At 41.8% G+C, this 15,448-nt stretch overlaps 1 protein-coding gene across 2 annotated transcripts in view; it reads right to left on the bottom strand.

Annotated features, from left to right (window-relative positions):
• USP45 (ubiquitin specific peptidase 45) overlaps positions 1-14,100 on the bottom strand; it is a 53,776-nt gene extending 39,676 nt beyond the window's left edge. For both annotated transcript variants that reach the window (XR_011725322.1, XM_071741270.1), the window contains exons 1-5: positions 13,961-14,100; positions 4,600-4,710; positions 2,503-2,672; positions 909-1,012; positions 353-453 (exon numbers count right to left, since the gene is read on the bottom strand). Coding sequence is in view for 1 of the 2 variants with exons in the window: in XM_071741270.1 (XP_071597371.1) it covers positions 353-453; positions 909-1,012; positions 2,503-2,672; positions 4,600-4,699 (475 nt within the window). In the remaining variant the exon portion in view is untranslated. The remainder of the gene's footprint in view (positions 1-352; positions 454-908; positions 1,013-2,502; positions 2,673-4,599; positions 4,711-13,960) is intronic.
• Positions 14,101-15,448: the final 1,348 nt, after the last annotated feature.

Here is a 15,448-nt window from a genome sequence, read left to right as displayed (position 1 = left end):
AACATCAATATTATCAGGAGTACAGTTGAGGACCATACGTACCAAATACTGTCTACTATTACATATACTGAGAAGATATAGTAGACTCCTAACGTAAGTAAATAATTTAATACTATTTTCTATCCACAGAAATTAGTATTCTATCGATTAAACCTAATAACATAAATGAAAAGCACTACACATAACAAACAGAATACTTGTCCAAGTAATTGTGCAATCACAAATTGCATTATACTTGCATCCTGCATGATTTTTCAACTGTATGTTTGACCTGACTCAAAATCTGAAGTGTTAATTTTTAGAGACAGTACATTACAGACATCTCCAGAAAAAACTGTTTGTGAACACTTACTTGGCTCAGCCCTGGAACCATGTTTTTGAAGAAAGTCAACGATCTGAGCCAAAGCCTTTTTGTTGCAATGGGTTGACAGCTCTTCATCACATTCATAACACCTAAACAAAAGAAGAAATTAAGCTAGGACATCTAGATGCACCTCCCAGCCCTAACAAACCTCTCAAACAACCTTACAAAAATTACTTCAGCTCTAAGTTTCAATTTTTCATAATGTAAAGGGGAATGTAATAGAATCCTCTCATTCCATATACACTCTTCTATAGATCAGCCCCAATTCACTTTGATACTTACAGATTTAAGTAATCTCCATTTATAGTCCTGTAAATAATCATGTGGAAACACAATGGACTCAAACTTCTATCTAAGTATTAATTTGTGACCCCTCAGAGTACTAAGGACAAATTAATTTTCTCTCTAGGAAGCCTGCCTTTCCTCTGTATAAAGTATTCATTTTATCTGACAGAATCATTCTTTATCACAAGAAGGCATTGCATTAAGTTATGATTAATCCTTACATAAAAGCATAGCCAAACACCTGCACACTCATTCTTACCATATGATCCACGTGCTGAGGTTAATAACAATGCAATGAGGTTCTGTGCGTGTTGTCTGGAAGTGTTTCCAAGAATGTTGGCCTTCTGAGTTCTTACTACATCCCTAAAGACAAAAACATTAACAGTGAGGAAAAAAAAGGGATGTAGGAAAAGATTGTACTATTGGGAGATAAACAGCAGAAACTTTACTTTCAAAATCAAGACAAAGTTATAGTGCCCTAAATACTCATCTAATATCCTCTAGAATTGAGAGGGTTTAGCATTATTTATAATCCAGTGTTATAAAGATATCAAATATTATTTTTTTAAATGAACACGTTTTCTTTTTACTATTAAATAAGAATCAGTGACTAAACTAAAATCTCTTTTCTTCTTGAAAAATCAGTTAAAAACAAAGAAAATCACTACATCTGTTTTAACTTAACAGAAATAATTACTAACTTTTAAATAAGTATCAACAGGCAGCAAATTATGCCATTCACAAAAGCAAGAATTCTCTAAAAAATGTGAATTAAACAACTGTGTAGACTATTTGGTCCACAGAATATCAGAGAAAGGACAACACAGATAACTCTCACTGCTCGAGAATGCCAAGTGCATTCCAGACAGCAGAACCCACATAAATTTGTCTTGTAATAAAAAGCTACTCAAACCACACTATTTAAGTACAGCAACTTTGAGGGAAAGCTTTTGCAATTTTTCAAGCATTTACAGAGTGGGCCTTAAAAGATTCAGGACTAGACTCTAAGTAAGGCATGAGTTTTGGAGGCTGTTAACATTATGAATGTGAAAAAAGAACACTGATTTTACTCCTTTTAAAATCCCTCCCTAATCACATTTCAGAGTCAAGCTATATGAGTCCTCCTTCCACCTAGTTAGCTATATTCTGAAGCCTGCTAATAGCACATTTCTTTGCAAAATTAAATCTGTTCTGATAACACTAGCAAGAGCTGGCTTCTGTCCTTACTATAGCAAGACCTACTGAAAGCATTGTGAGACACTTTTTTGAGGCAACTAGAAGTGAACCAAGCAAGCCATTGCCTGGAAACTGAATTTTTCTGTATCAGGCTTTAGTTCCTCACAGGACAGAAACTTGTAGGTCCTTGAGGTCAGGACCTGCCATTTTAAACTCTGAGGCCACGATCTGACACTATAACTGATCCAGTCTAATGGCTAGCTGCCACAAAAAGCATCATTCTCACTCCAGCATAGTCTTTTCTCCCTGGTTTCAATCAAATCTAGAAACTGAGTGTCTATCGTACAAGCTGATTCAGAAATACACATTTTTTATTTGAGGGATCTTCTGCCAGATGAGCCAGCTGAAGGGATGCATTTTGCAACCACACAGTTCCTGGAGCCAAATCTCCCCAAGTGGCAAAAGCGTCCAGATGAAGAACAGAGAAAATGCAGGATCATCACTTACTACTTGTGATGCCAAAAAGCACCATAAGACATAAAGCTAACCCCAAAGTCTGCCAAAAAACAGGCAAGAAAGGAAGCAGTGAGTGCCAAACAAATAAGGGTCTATACCAATCATAAGCTTTGGAAAAATCAGTGCTGACCCACCCCCGTAGGTTTCCAAGGTATGCTTACCTGAGAGCCACATTTGAGACACAGCCAAATGTCTGAAGGTGCCACGGGCTCACCATCACTCATCCTCCTCTCCTTCAGACATTCTGCACATATTGACCACACGCTCTGAGCTACTGCTCTCTTCACATGATGCACATCCACTGCTTGGCTCACATGCTGGCAGGTTAAGCCTGGAGAAAATGACACAATACCCACTTTCATCCATTAAAAATAATAGCTATGAGAGGGAGCACATGTACATTAAAAGAGCAGAATCTTCAACAAGTTCAGCGTTAGGAAAAAAAATAGCCAAGAACTAAAATAGGAAAAATCAGCCAGCTGCTCCCCATATACTGAATTTTATGAAGTGTCTGTTTCAGTCTTTCAGTAATGAAAATCCTTTTTAACTCAATAAATGCCACCCCTTAAAAACAGACAAGCTACTCTGTACCGAAGCACAAGGACTACTTGGGTACAAACTTCAATTCCCTGGGTCTTTTTGAGGTATGGTTGGGGTTTTTTTGTCAGTACTAAAATGTCAATAGTAAAATACAACATAAATCTATTTTTGCATAATAAGGCAGGCATTAACCTCCTTTCCTATACATAAAGATTTCCATATACACATGCATCTGTACTACAATTGCTTATTCTGAACATCAATAACAACCACCAATATTCCCTTCCATATTTTTTGCACAAATTCCACTATAACGTGGAGATATAAATATATATATATATAATGAACTACCTAGGTTTGAAGGGACCTCTGAAGGCCATCTTGTCCAAACTCTCATCCATTAGCATGGTCAAACAAATTTTGATCTGGTTGCTGAAAACTTTGTTAAGCTGCATCTTCAACGAAAGAGGTTTCACCACATTAATAGAAAGTCAGGTTTTGTTTGACCACCCTCATGGTGAAAATAAAATTAATTTCCTCTTAACTAGACAAATTTTCCTTGCCATAAGTTTTGGCAGTTTTCTTTAGTCCCTTCATTGTGGATATCCTAGATGAGTCTGCCTCTCCCTTCTCTATAATGACCTATCAGGCAAAGAAACTATACTTTCACTACTCTGGATAAACCCACTCCCTTCAGCCCCTCTTCATGCATCATGTTCTTCCCAGCCATGAGGAGAGGGTGACCCACAGCAGGCACAAGCCACACAGCTTGCTTTTATTCAGCATGAGCACCCTAGGACCCCTAGGACCTTTTCTGCAAAGCTGTTTTCAAGCCATTGATTCCCATGCTGTAATTGCCTGTGGTTACTTTGGCCCAGGTACCAGACTCTCCACTTGCCCCTGTTGAACTCTGGTAATTTGCAGCCAGCCCATTGCTCCAGGTGCTCTAGGTGACTCTGAATGGCAGATCTACCCTCCAGCATATCAACCCCTCTTCCAAATTCATTGTCGTGAAGATGACAAAGTGTAGCCTCACAATGACATCACCTTGCTCTCTCAGCACATTCAGATGCATCCCATCTGATCCCATGGACTTGTGCAAGTCCAGTCTGCTTAACAGCTCTCAATCCTCTACTCTGGACCATCCTTAAATCCAAGAGGTGGCCACTAGTCTCATGGAAGAGGGAGGACTGAGTGTAGAGTTTCCATGTGGATGATAAGGAAGGACTGAGTTCCCCAGCTTTTCCCCATGTCTCATGCCCCTGGGTCCATTGTCCCCTCAAGCAGCTGGTCTGCACTTGCCTTAGCCTTCATTTTACTGTCAGAGGATCCATACAAGCTCATCTTACTTTACATACACCTCATCAGATTAATCTCATCCCTACCCACTCAGGGCCCCTACAAGGACAGCCCAAACCTGCCTGCATCCTCTCTGCCCTTCCTTTTTGCCTCTGAGATCAACCCAAGCAGATTCCTGCCACACATCCTTGACCTTCCACACACAGGAAAAGACCATTATAATGCTTTGAAGAGGTTGTCATCAAAGACCAAACAATTCTCCAGTCCTTCAGGGCAGTCACGTAGTGTAACAACCAATCACGTCATAAACACTTGACTGGGTATATTTCTGTTATAAATCCAAACAAGAGAAGTATTTCATGGTACTCCTGATTTCTGGTTTTCATCACTCAACACAGAAATTATTGGCCTGTACTTACCTGAAATATCATCTGAAGAGTCTTCATCCTGTGGCCTGTTAGGCCTTTTGCTTCTCTTTGGTTTCTCAGGGTTGGCTCTTGATGGATCTTTCACCCGCATCTGTTACTTAACTGGGAAAGAGAAACAGAGATTGCTTTTCACTAAGTGCTTCATCAAATGTAGCAAGTTTGAACTTTAAAAGCATGAGATCAGATCACACATCCAAACCTCACACACACAATTTTAGGCTTTAATTAATGTCAACTATGGTGTAACAAGGAGTATGAATGTGACAGGAATGAAATTTTAGGAATGCCATAAGATCAGTTGGTTCCACTACATGACATAATGAATTTTATCTACAGCTACAGACAACATACACTTCCAGGCAGCTGTGTTAAGTATCTGAGGTATCAAGATATTCCTTATTTCTGTTACTGTAAAATTGACTAACACGGAACTCTGGCCATACCTTACCAGAGAAACTTCATCAATATAAAAATTTCTCTTCCTTAATATACCTCCTTTGGGAAAGGTTTCAATTACCATTACCCTTGCACATTCGCTAAAAGCTTTTGAGCACTTTAAAAAATTTTAATAAAATACAAATGTCTTCCAAATCTCATGAAAGCATCCTCTTCTCTGAGTGAGGACAGGCTGGAGTGCAAGCTGATGTCTCTATTCAACATCAGAGAATCCATATGGATGAAATCTCTCATAGAAAATTTATGTCAGTAATCATGGAGTCCTATAAGGAACAGAACTGAAGGATAAATATTTGCCACTAAACATAGAAAAATACAAAACAAAACACAGCCTCAGAGATTTCAGCACACTGGTCATTTAATCAAAATCCAAATGTGAATTCACTGAAGGAGAGTAGCTGTGAGTCACAAAAACAGCTCTAAGACTTAGTTCACGAATTATCTTATATATAAGATATAGATGTATATCTCACCTATAACAATGGGCTTCATAAAAACAAACTTAAGTTTTCATATAAAAAATATATGAATGTAAGACAGTCAAACACTGCAAACCTGTGAGTCATTCTGCTTAGGGAAAAAAATGACATCTTGTTGTGTATCACAAATGGTAAAAATGACACCTGGGCCACAAGTACCAAACATTTTCAACTGCTCCCCTGCTCCCTCATTTATGTTTAGGAAACCTCTACAATGCCCTATGTGGCAATAGCAAAAGATATGTTCTTGTTACAGATCAGGTACATAAATTTCCCAAAGTTTAAGAAGCCTGTCTAGCTAAGTTTTTTAATCTTCTCCATACGTACATTTAGACCTTTGAACTGCTGAAGCTCTGAGAGACACAGGAATTGACCTGTATATTTAATTCAATATTCCCTCTCCTTTCCCATCCATCAGCAGAACAGACCTCAATACTGATACTGTACCACCACCATCACTGGTATCTGCACTGCCTTCACTGAAGTGAAGCATCTGTACCTCAGAGCTCTTGTTCCAGGTTCCCACAGATCTGGACAGACGGCTCTGCATCTGCCACGCGTATTTTTAGGACTGAAGGTTTTCTGCATGAACATATCAATTATTTGCTTTGGACAAGTCAGATTTCTGAACTGTATGAAAGAAACCTCAACGCTCTGCTTCCTTGCTTCAAGAGCTTCATGTCTCCTCAGCTCTTCAAAGTGCACTTAATTTTCTGCAGAATGCTACACTTACAAGGCAATCATACTATGTATTTATATTAAATTAAATATCATGATGTTCTTCAATCATAGATTTCAAAATCTCCTGTACTTAATTGTATAAAGCCTCAAATGCTTAGACATGCAAGTCAACAATGCCACTAAAATCAGCCTTGCTGATTTTGTAGATTTGCAATTCAAGTTCATATAGTAAGAAAGGTGTGAATACTCCAGATCTTGACTTTTTCACTTAAAATAGTTGTCACGGTTTAACACTGGCCTGGCAATTAAACCGAATAACAGATGCTCTCTATTAATCCCCCTCTCCTCCCTGATAAAGAAAGGGGAGAGAATAAGGGAGACAGACTTATGGGTTGGAAGCTAAACTACACAACTTCAATGAAACAATAATGATAAATAGCAAAAATTACTAAATATATACAAATGTACAAATATACAGGAAAATTGATACCACGTTCCTTTCCCCTTTTCCCCCAGTAACTCTCACGTCACCACCAAGGCTGCAGGGCAGCCCTGGGAAAGTCCAGGCTGGACTCCTGGAGTCGGCAGCAGCAGGGATCCTGGAGATTCAGGATTGCACGGATCAGGACCACAGGCAGATGAATGGATGAATCCTCCCAGGATGTCAAGCTAACAGGGACAGGTGAAGAAGGGTAAGCAGGAAGGGAAGGAAGAAGGGATTTGACCCTCGTGATCCCTCAAATTTATACTGAGTATGACGTGTATGGGATGGAATACTCTGTTTGGTCAATTCTGGCATCTATCTTGTCCATTCCTCCCCAAAGGAGGGTTACAGGTGAGACGTTTTGACTCCTCTCCTTCTGGAGGGCAAAATGTTCCTCAGAACTGAGCAGTGTCCTTGGCTCTGCACACCAGTCTCTGGCTGTAACTATAAACATCGAGTGTTATCAGTCCTAGAAGCAGACACTGCCTGAGAAACTTGCTGTTAATTTCAGCAAGTGCAGCTACTTACAAGAGACCTAGCTGAAAGCAAAAGTACAAGACAGAAAATCACCTTTATCCTGGCCCAAACCAGGACAATAGTATATTCACCTTGGACCCAATCAATTTCAACTGTATTTCTGCCTTGGCACCTTATCATATATATCTAAGCTTTATCTGAAACTACTCATCACCACTTGTTGCACTGCTGCTTAACTGAGCACAAGATTCATCAAGACATTCATCAAATAGTAAGGTAGATACAGCTGCTGTTAGAAAAACCTATGATTTTACACTAAATTACATAAAGACTCAATAGCAAAGACAGCAAAAATATCCTCTCTAAAGGAACAGAGTTGTGTTTAGATTGTTCAACATTGACATAAACAAACTGTGAGTTCATTTCAGCATAACAATTTTTATCTCTTTGGACAGATTATGTAAGACTGTCCAAACCACAGATTTCACCCAAATGAAAGTCATGTTCATATCATTACATTTTGAGAGCTCGAATAACTTTATGAAAGAACAAGTATGGGTCCAACCAGCTGAAATACAAGCAAGTCTTTACCACCTGTGAAATCCTGTGGCCCATAGGCCAGGTGCTGGAATCTGGACCAGGGCACCCACAGCCCAACCCCAACCTCACTCTCTGTGGTGCTTTAGGAACCATGAAAGAGACAGAATGCCAGCTGGTACCTGCAGCAACTGAAAACTTTGAATTTCTAGCTCAACATAATCAACACAGCGTTAGAAATGAACACTGGCAGAAGAAGCCAGCATTCATATTGTGGGTTTGGGAAGCCACTGAGCAACCCAGAGACTTCTCAGTCTTCTTTCAGTAAGGGCGGGCAGAACAAAAGATAACACGGACCATTAGATTAATCAGTTTTCATGAACACACATACAGACAGGCATCCATCAGACAATGTTTACTGACCTGTGAGCTCTCAAAAAGCCACAGTTTATCAAGGACCTAGCCAGCCAGGGTTTGTGACAGATTTTGAAAAGCATTAGATGAGATAAAAGGGTAAGAATAACAAGCTATTCAGCATGCATCTACGATGCAAGTAGCACAGTATACATGCAGTACTATCTGCCCTTCTCCAGTAGATCTGGGGACAGAAAACATTACAAGTAAAAGATCTCATTTAAAAATGAAAAACATTATCAACATTTAAAACCCAACATGCCTATGCCAGGAAGTTTATTACTATATTTAATTCAAATAATCAAGGAAGACATCTAGCGTGCTTCATAAATTACTTCTCAGAAATATTTCTACTTGTGGGAAATAAAATATTGAGATTTTGTTGGAATTAAAACCCTGAACAAGCAGAGACTCAAGAAAGGATAAAAGCTAAGGAAAAAGCAAAAGACAAATACTTGGTTTCTGTTGACTATGGTCAACAATGTTGCAAGCCATTTACCACAAGCAGGAACAGGAGAAAGGAACAATTTACAGAAAACAAACTTGATACACTGCATATTAAAAACTGTGACAATACTTTCATGATTTGCCTCTTTCCAACCCATTCTCCTATATTTTTTTTGTATGTTCAATGAGTAATTTGTGGCTACAGGCATCAGTGGTGGAGTGTCCTAAAGGAGACAGACTATCCCTCTTTCCCTATGCAGAAAGAAGTCTCCATTAATCCTTAATTGGAAGTTTGTATTTGTGATGGAACAAGAAGTACAGTAAGTTTTTAATTGTTTTTACACAAAGTCAAGTCATGATGCCAATTATACCTCACTAATTAATCTGATTTAAAAAAAAAAAAAAAAAAAGCTGAGTTCAGAGACTGTGCTAGCTCTACTCTGGTTTTTATTTGGCACACATCAAAAAAATTTTAAAGTAGAAATTATGCAGCTTCATGGAGGAAAAATAAAAATATAAAGAGCTAAATAACTTCCTTTAAAAGAACAATTTCATACAAAACTGTGAACTAGTCCTTGTCAAACATGTTCAGATTCTTTGAGCTCAGCATACAGGAGCTTGAAGTGTAATTATCATCACTTGCTATTCTTGGTTTACTTTTGACTTCTTAAAAGACTCCTAATGCCAGTCTGCCTACAAAAAGCTGATTAAGATCAAACGTTTCTCATTACAACTGCTTGTTTCCACCTTTCTAGAAAGATCAAACCACTTCAAAGCAGCAGAATGATCTGCCTATCAAATTTTAAATGCTGTGCCAAAAATCACCATGCTAAATTTGTTAAGTTAAATCTAAGGTATGCCTAGATTATTTTAAATGTAAGGTATGCCTCAAATAATCTATAGTTAACAGTCTATATTAACCCACTTCATAAAGTATATATTTAGAAACCAAAAAGAATTCAACATAGTTCCTAAAACTTCAAACTTTCAAAATGTTGTATTTTACTACAGTGCAGTATAGCTAGGACAGATTTAAGAGACAAGTTCACATCAGTGAACCAGAATCCACTATTCTTTTGGAAAAAATAAAACAAGCAAACAAAAACCCAAACAAACAAAAGAAAAACAAACAAACAAAAACACACAAAATAATGAAACCAAAGAGGCCCTTCTTCTTCACAAAATCTTGGAAAAGCGAACTTGGTGGAATCTTGGTGGAAAAGCAAACTGTGCCTTCACTGTCTAGATTCCCCACATCCTATTCCCATCTTGTTATCTTGCACCTATTACTTAGCTTGAGTCCCTCCTCCTGCAATATATACAGCCCACTTAATAAATTTTGAAGTGTGTCACCTTAGTGAGTTTTCCCATGATGTACCTTCACTATGATACTTACAAAAAAACCCAAACCAGATCATCCCTACATTAGAGAAATAACCTGCTGTGCTGGCTACTCCCATATCACTGCTTCCAGCTGCCAAGATCCACTTTCTTCCTCCGCAGGGAAAGCACCTCATTTTTGTTCTTAGCTGTGTAGTATCTATCACCTGATTCTTGACTGACTAGGAGGATTAGACTTGCATTACAAGAATGCAAACAAGATTAAAATAGTGTAGTAACCACCAGCTCATCTAAGCACACTTACCCTATAGCCAAGTAAGCCAACAAATACAGCCAAGTCAGTCTACAGACAACCTCCAGGTACTGTTTTGGATACTTGTAAGACTCTGCCAGTAGGTCTGCCATTAATTGTTAAACCAGCACTGTTAATTATTTCACCACTGAGCACCTGAACTCAAAGAAAGCAAGGCAAATACATTCACCTTAATCCCACAATTAATCTGAGGTATCCTACATTCCAGCTATCTCAACACTTGTACTCAGACTTTCAAGTTAAAACAACACCATTTTATGTTGCTAAAGCAAACAAAAACCTGCATCCCACTGAAGAGGCACAGCATGCACTGAATATACTGAAAAAAACAGCACTTTCATGTAACTTAACACAGCTGTCCTGCCAACAGCAGCCTAGCACCAGAGTAAGGGGCTGAGGAACAGCACAGATGTGCAGGTCAAGTCCAAAGGCCAAGATGCTCTGTAGCACATCTGTGAAGGGTGTGTCTGAGTTTCCAGAGTACAGAAAAGAAAGAGCCTCATATGGGTCAGTAACACCAGATTCCCTGCAGAATGGCTGTGTTCTGATGTAAGCTGCAAGTTGATATATTTTGGACGTCTGTTCTGAGCATTACCTGTGGCATTTTGGCTTGCTCTCTGCTAGATCAGATGTCACCTAATCAGAACAAGAACCACATCCATCACAGCCAGCAACCAGGCAGTGTCACCCATCAGCAGGCCAGGAGGTTCAGCACTCTGACAGCCACCAAAACCTTTGCAACAAACAAGCCCCTGCTGCCTGCTAGAGCAGTAAAAGGACCAGAACTGCTGACTGGTAGTGGCAGCAACACTTCCCTCCCTGGAAAATGTCATCTGAAATTCTGAAAGTGTCATCTCCAAGATTTCCTGGCCCAAAGGCACATCACACATCCTACACCATCACTGGAGCTCAAACGCCAATCCTGACATTACATTGGAGTCATGAAAGGGTGCAATGCTGATGGATTTTTTTGTGTGAGGAGCAAAACAGAACCTTCAGACCACTACATACAACTTTACAAGTGACAGTAATAAATCCCATAGTGTTACTCACTTTCATTCATTGCTTTTATCCAGCTGCCCATACTAAACATGGTCTGTCACTGTTCAGGTTTGCATCCTACACAGTCCCTCCTCAGACTCTCTACTGAAACATGGTTGCCACAGAAAAATTACTTCTAGGCATGAGTAGAAACCAGATGCGTCCAGAAAAAATAATGAAAAGACCTTGTAACTGCATATATGACAGTTTATTTAAAGGACTGAGTGGGTCAAAGGAGAAGCATTATGGTGACATATTTTTGCTAGCATCTTACAGCAAAGGTCTTAAGCAAAATTTCAGGGATACCTGTTCAAAATCCATCATCACCACAAAGCAAATTGCATCTTCTGCTTACATTCTCTATCCCGCTTTAAAGATATTCTTAAAAATTTGTGAATGCAGCAAGATGGAACAACATCTGGCTGGATATGTTAGGCCACGAGGTCTAACACGGATTTTCCTACAAATTTACCCCTTAAAAATCAGAACATTTAAGTACCAGAAAAAGAGCTATGGCTCATAATGAATGATGCTGGCCCACAGGTGAAAACTTTCTAAATGAAAAGGCAGTCACAAGGCAGAGCTGACAGGCTATGTACTTAAGTGATAAGCACACTGATGTAACAGTGCCATCACCACAGAAAATCTGAGGGTATAACAACAGAAACAGATGGAGAGTAACCAGTAAACCCACGCTACACTGGCAGAATTACCATGTGGGCAAAAACTGGGGGGAAAAAAGTGGTCCAAGATGTCATAAGAAAATGTGAAGAACAGTATAAGCAGAGGATGAACTTCAGAGAAATGCTAATTCTGTGAATTAAAAAAAAAAAAAAACAAACTGTGGTTGCAATAGCACAAGCTGTGTGATAGCAGGCTGAAGCCCACACAAGATAATAGGTCAAGCTAAGATGAAGACATCAGCTGTGCATAACTTCCCATCTATTCTGAAAAGGTGCAGAGGGAGTTTGCTAATTAATGGGGGCAAAACAGATAAAACTATGGAAACTGGGACTATGTTGGATATGGAAAACCATGGGACTATGGAAAGCCACTATGAATTATCTGAAAGTACAAGTCTTGCCACCGAAAGCAAGTTTTGTTCCATTTTCTTCCTCTACACAAACTGACCCAGTTTTGCTGACACCTCTAAAGTGGAACAACTTGTCCTTGATCTACAGTTGCTGCTCACAGCAGAACCCATGAGACACTAGCTGTATTTCTGTGAATCTCACAGAAACAAAACTACAGAGTACCAGCTCTTCAATATTACATGAAAAAGTCTGACAAAATATTTATAACCATAGTAAACTGCAGAGTGATTTCCCAAAGGCACATTTTGCTATCAGTCTACCACATGCTCGTGCCACTACTACACTTACATTTAAAAAGCTGAAAAATGAGAGCAGAAAGAATTTTTTAAACACATCTGTGCTTTATACTTCTGCGCTTGCATGGGATTATTTAATGGAATGAAGAAATACTTCTAGCTAAAGAACATACAGCCCTACACCTGACGTTAACGCCATCTGCTTCTATGTTCTTGTGTTTTATTCTTCTGCATCTGTGTTTAATAGGATGTCATGTGTACCCTGTTCAACCACGTGAGCAGCAACATACCTACACTAAGAGCAGCATCAAGTCCTAAAGTAAAGGACATCAAAAGCAGAAGACTGAATAAAGTTCTTTTTTTTTTCTTTAAAAAAAAACAAAAAAAAAACAAAAACAAAAACAAAAACAAAAACAAAAACAAAAAAAAAAAACTCCAGGAAATGAGAGAATCAAAACATTAACTCAAACACCGCACGCAGAGTTGCAGTTACGGGTCTAAACTACCAGCTGGAGAGGTGCTGTCACCAGGCTGTCACTTAACCACCAGGCACACACGGGTCTGTATTCGCTGAAAACCCGATTTCAGGTAGCAGAACGCCGGCACTGCAGCCACACGCACCGCCTGCCTGCCTGCTGAAACACTTGGTGTGGGAGCCCGCGGCCTGCCTCGCCATCACCAGGCCGGCATATGCCAGGCCGTCAGCGCGGGGAGAAGCAGCCAGGCCAACCGCATGACACGGAGCCGCAAGAACATCTTTATAACCCCACTCACTCCCTCGCTAACGTGCCTAATGCAAAGTGAACGGAGCTTATGTTTAAACCCGTCCAAAGGCGACGCTACCGACTTTCTCTAATTTAACCGAGCAGCGCACTGCAGGTCTCGGCTGCGGACCCGTGATGCTCTTTTCCTATTTTAGGCCGACACGGACGCTCGGCACCAGCAGCTCGGTGCCGGCTCCCCAAATGGAGCCCAGGCCAGCTGTACTCGGCCACCAGTTCAGAGCACGGCGGGAGCAGCACCCCCGGCAGCGAGGAGGGCGGCCTGGCGGGCCCGACCCGGAGCTACTGCGGGGCAAAATCCCGCTCCAGGCCCCAGCACCAGCGTCGCGCCCCCGCCCCGCACCCCGCCTGGCGTCCCCCGGGGACACGGCTCCGCAGGCCACGGGCACGGCCGCCGACATGGCGCGGCGGATCACCCCGGCCCGGCCCCGGCCTCGGCCTTCCAGCTGCGGCCACCACGCCTCGGCTCCGCGGCCCCCAGCTCCCTAGGAGCTGCCCGCCACGGCCTCGGCGGCCACCGAGCTGGGCCGGCAGGTTCCCCCCTCCCCGCTCCGAGCGCCCCGCACTCACGGAGCGGCGGGCGGTAGGCAAGCAGGCAGCCAGGGTCGGCGGCGGCAGGAAGCGACGGAGGAAGCTGGGCCGCAGCCAGAGCCGCTCCGCTCCGCCCGGCGCGGCCCGCCCCCGGCCTCGCCGCGCTGGACCCCGCCCTAGTCCGGACGGCTCCGGGGAGCGGCGGTCGACCTGCCCCCGGCGCCCTACGAGCGTGGCAAGGGAGGTGGGGCCGGGGGAGGCAGTGTGGAGGGGGGCAGGTGGTGCTGGTTGGAGGGCAAATTGTGTCCTCCGGTTAGGAAGGGCGGTAGGGGAAGCGGGGCTGCCGGGGCTGCCGCCTGGTCGGGAGCGGGGCTGAAAGGCAACAGGTAGCGGCAGGTCTGGCTGCGGGCACCTTAGAAACTGAAGGCGAATAAGGGTGCAAAGAAAGGGAGACGTGATGGGGTCACCTTGGCATATAAATTTGGCGGGGTTCTGCTGAAAGAGCGGGAGATCCTGCTCTGGGTTTGTGCGTGTGGGAAGCGAGCGACTGGGTTTGTCCTCAAGAGTGTGTCTAGACAGACACAGACATTGTGCGGAGGAGCCTTGGAACTAGGGGGATTCTTCAAGGTAGCCACAGTGGGAGGAACTGGAGGGAGATTACAACGAAAGGTTCATATCCCAGTTGAGGGAGAGGCAAAGGAAAAGGTGTCCAGCATAAGAGGGAGGAGCTAGGGATGACATTGAACTCAATGTATGCCTACACAGCAAGAGGGAGGCTTTATTTGGACAGGAGGCAAACCTGAAGGAAGGGCAGAAAGATAGTAGTTTTATTGGAACAGAGTTATACAGAGATACGGCACAGTTAAAGAAAAAGAGGGAGAGGGTGAAATTCTGTGGAACCTCTCAAAAAAGAACTGTGGAGAACCCATGGTGGATCTGCTGAAAAACAGGCTGAAAAAAATAGCTAGAGAAGTGTGTAGAAGTCATTGGACCAAGTAAACACAAGATGTCAAGAAGAGTATTGTTGAAAGAGGTTGACAGATTAAGCAGGATTTGTTTTAGGTAGGAGGAATTGTTTAGGGACTTTGATGAGCACAAAGGTCTTCAGGGAGACTGTAGACCATGTACGAGAGCAGCCTCAGACCTTGGTTGTAAATGCTGTGTTCGTGAAGTCAGTATGTGAAAGGGAGAAAGAATATGCAACAATAACCTGAAACAAACTGGATCAAGATGTGGATTCTTCCTCCTCCACAAAGGAGAGATTAGAGAATTCTTGCACTGCAAGAGCAATAACTAGATAAAAGGGTGAATGAGAAGGAAGGGAAATAACATGTGAAAGGAGTACAGTTGTGAAAAGGAATACATTCATTTAGCACAGGAGAGCAGAAAAGAAATATCTGGAAGAGGCAGAATGTCAGGGCAGAAGGAGAAGGTGAAGCGTGGTGAAGAATACTATGGGAAAGGCTGAAAAGTTTCTGGGGAAAAAAAACAAGATGCAGTAACAAAACAAATCAGAAAGGCAGTAAG

The sequence above is a fragment of the Heliangelus exortis genome, chromosome 3 (genome assembly GCF_036169615.1).
Source record: "Heliangelus exortis chromosome 3, bHelExo1.hap1, whole genome shotgun sequence".
NCBI lineage: Eukaryota > Metazoa > Chordata > Aves > Apodiformes > Trochilidae > Heliangelus > Heliangelus exortis.
This window is presented reverse-complemented; position numbering and strand designations above follow the sequence as displayed.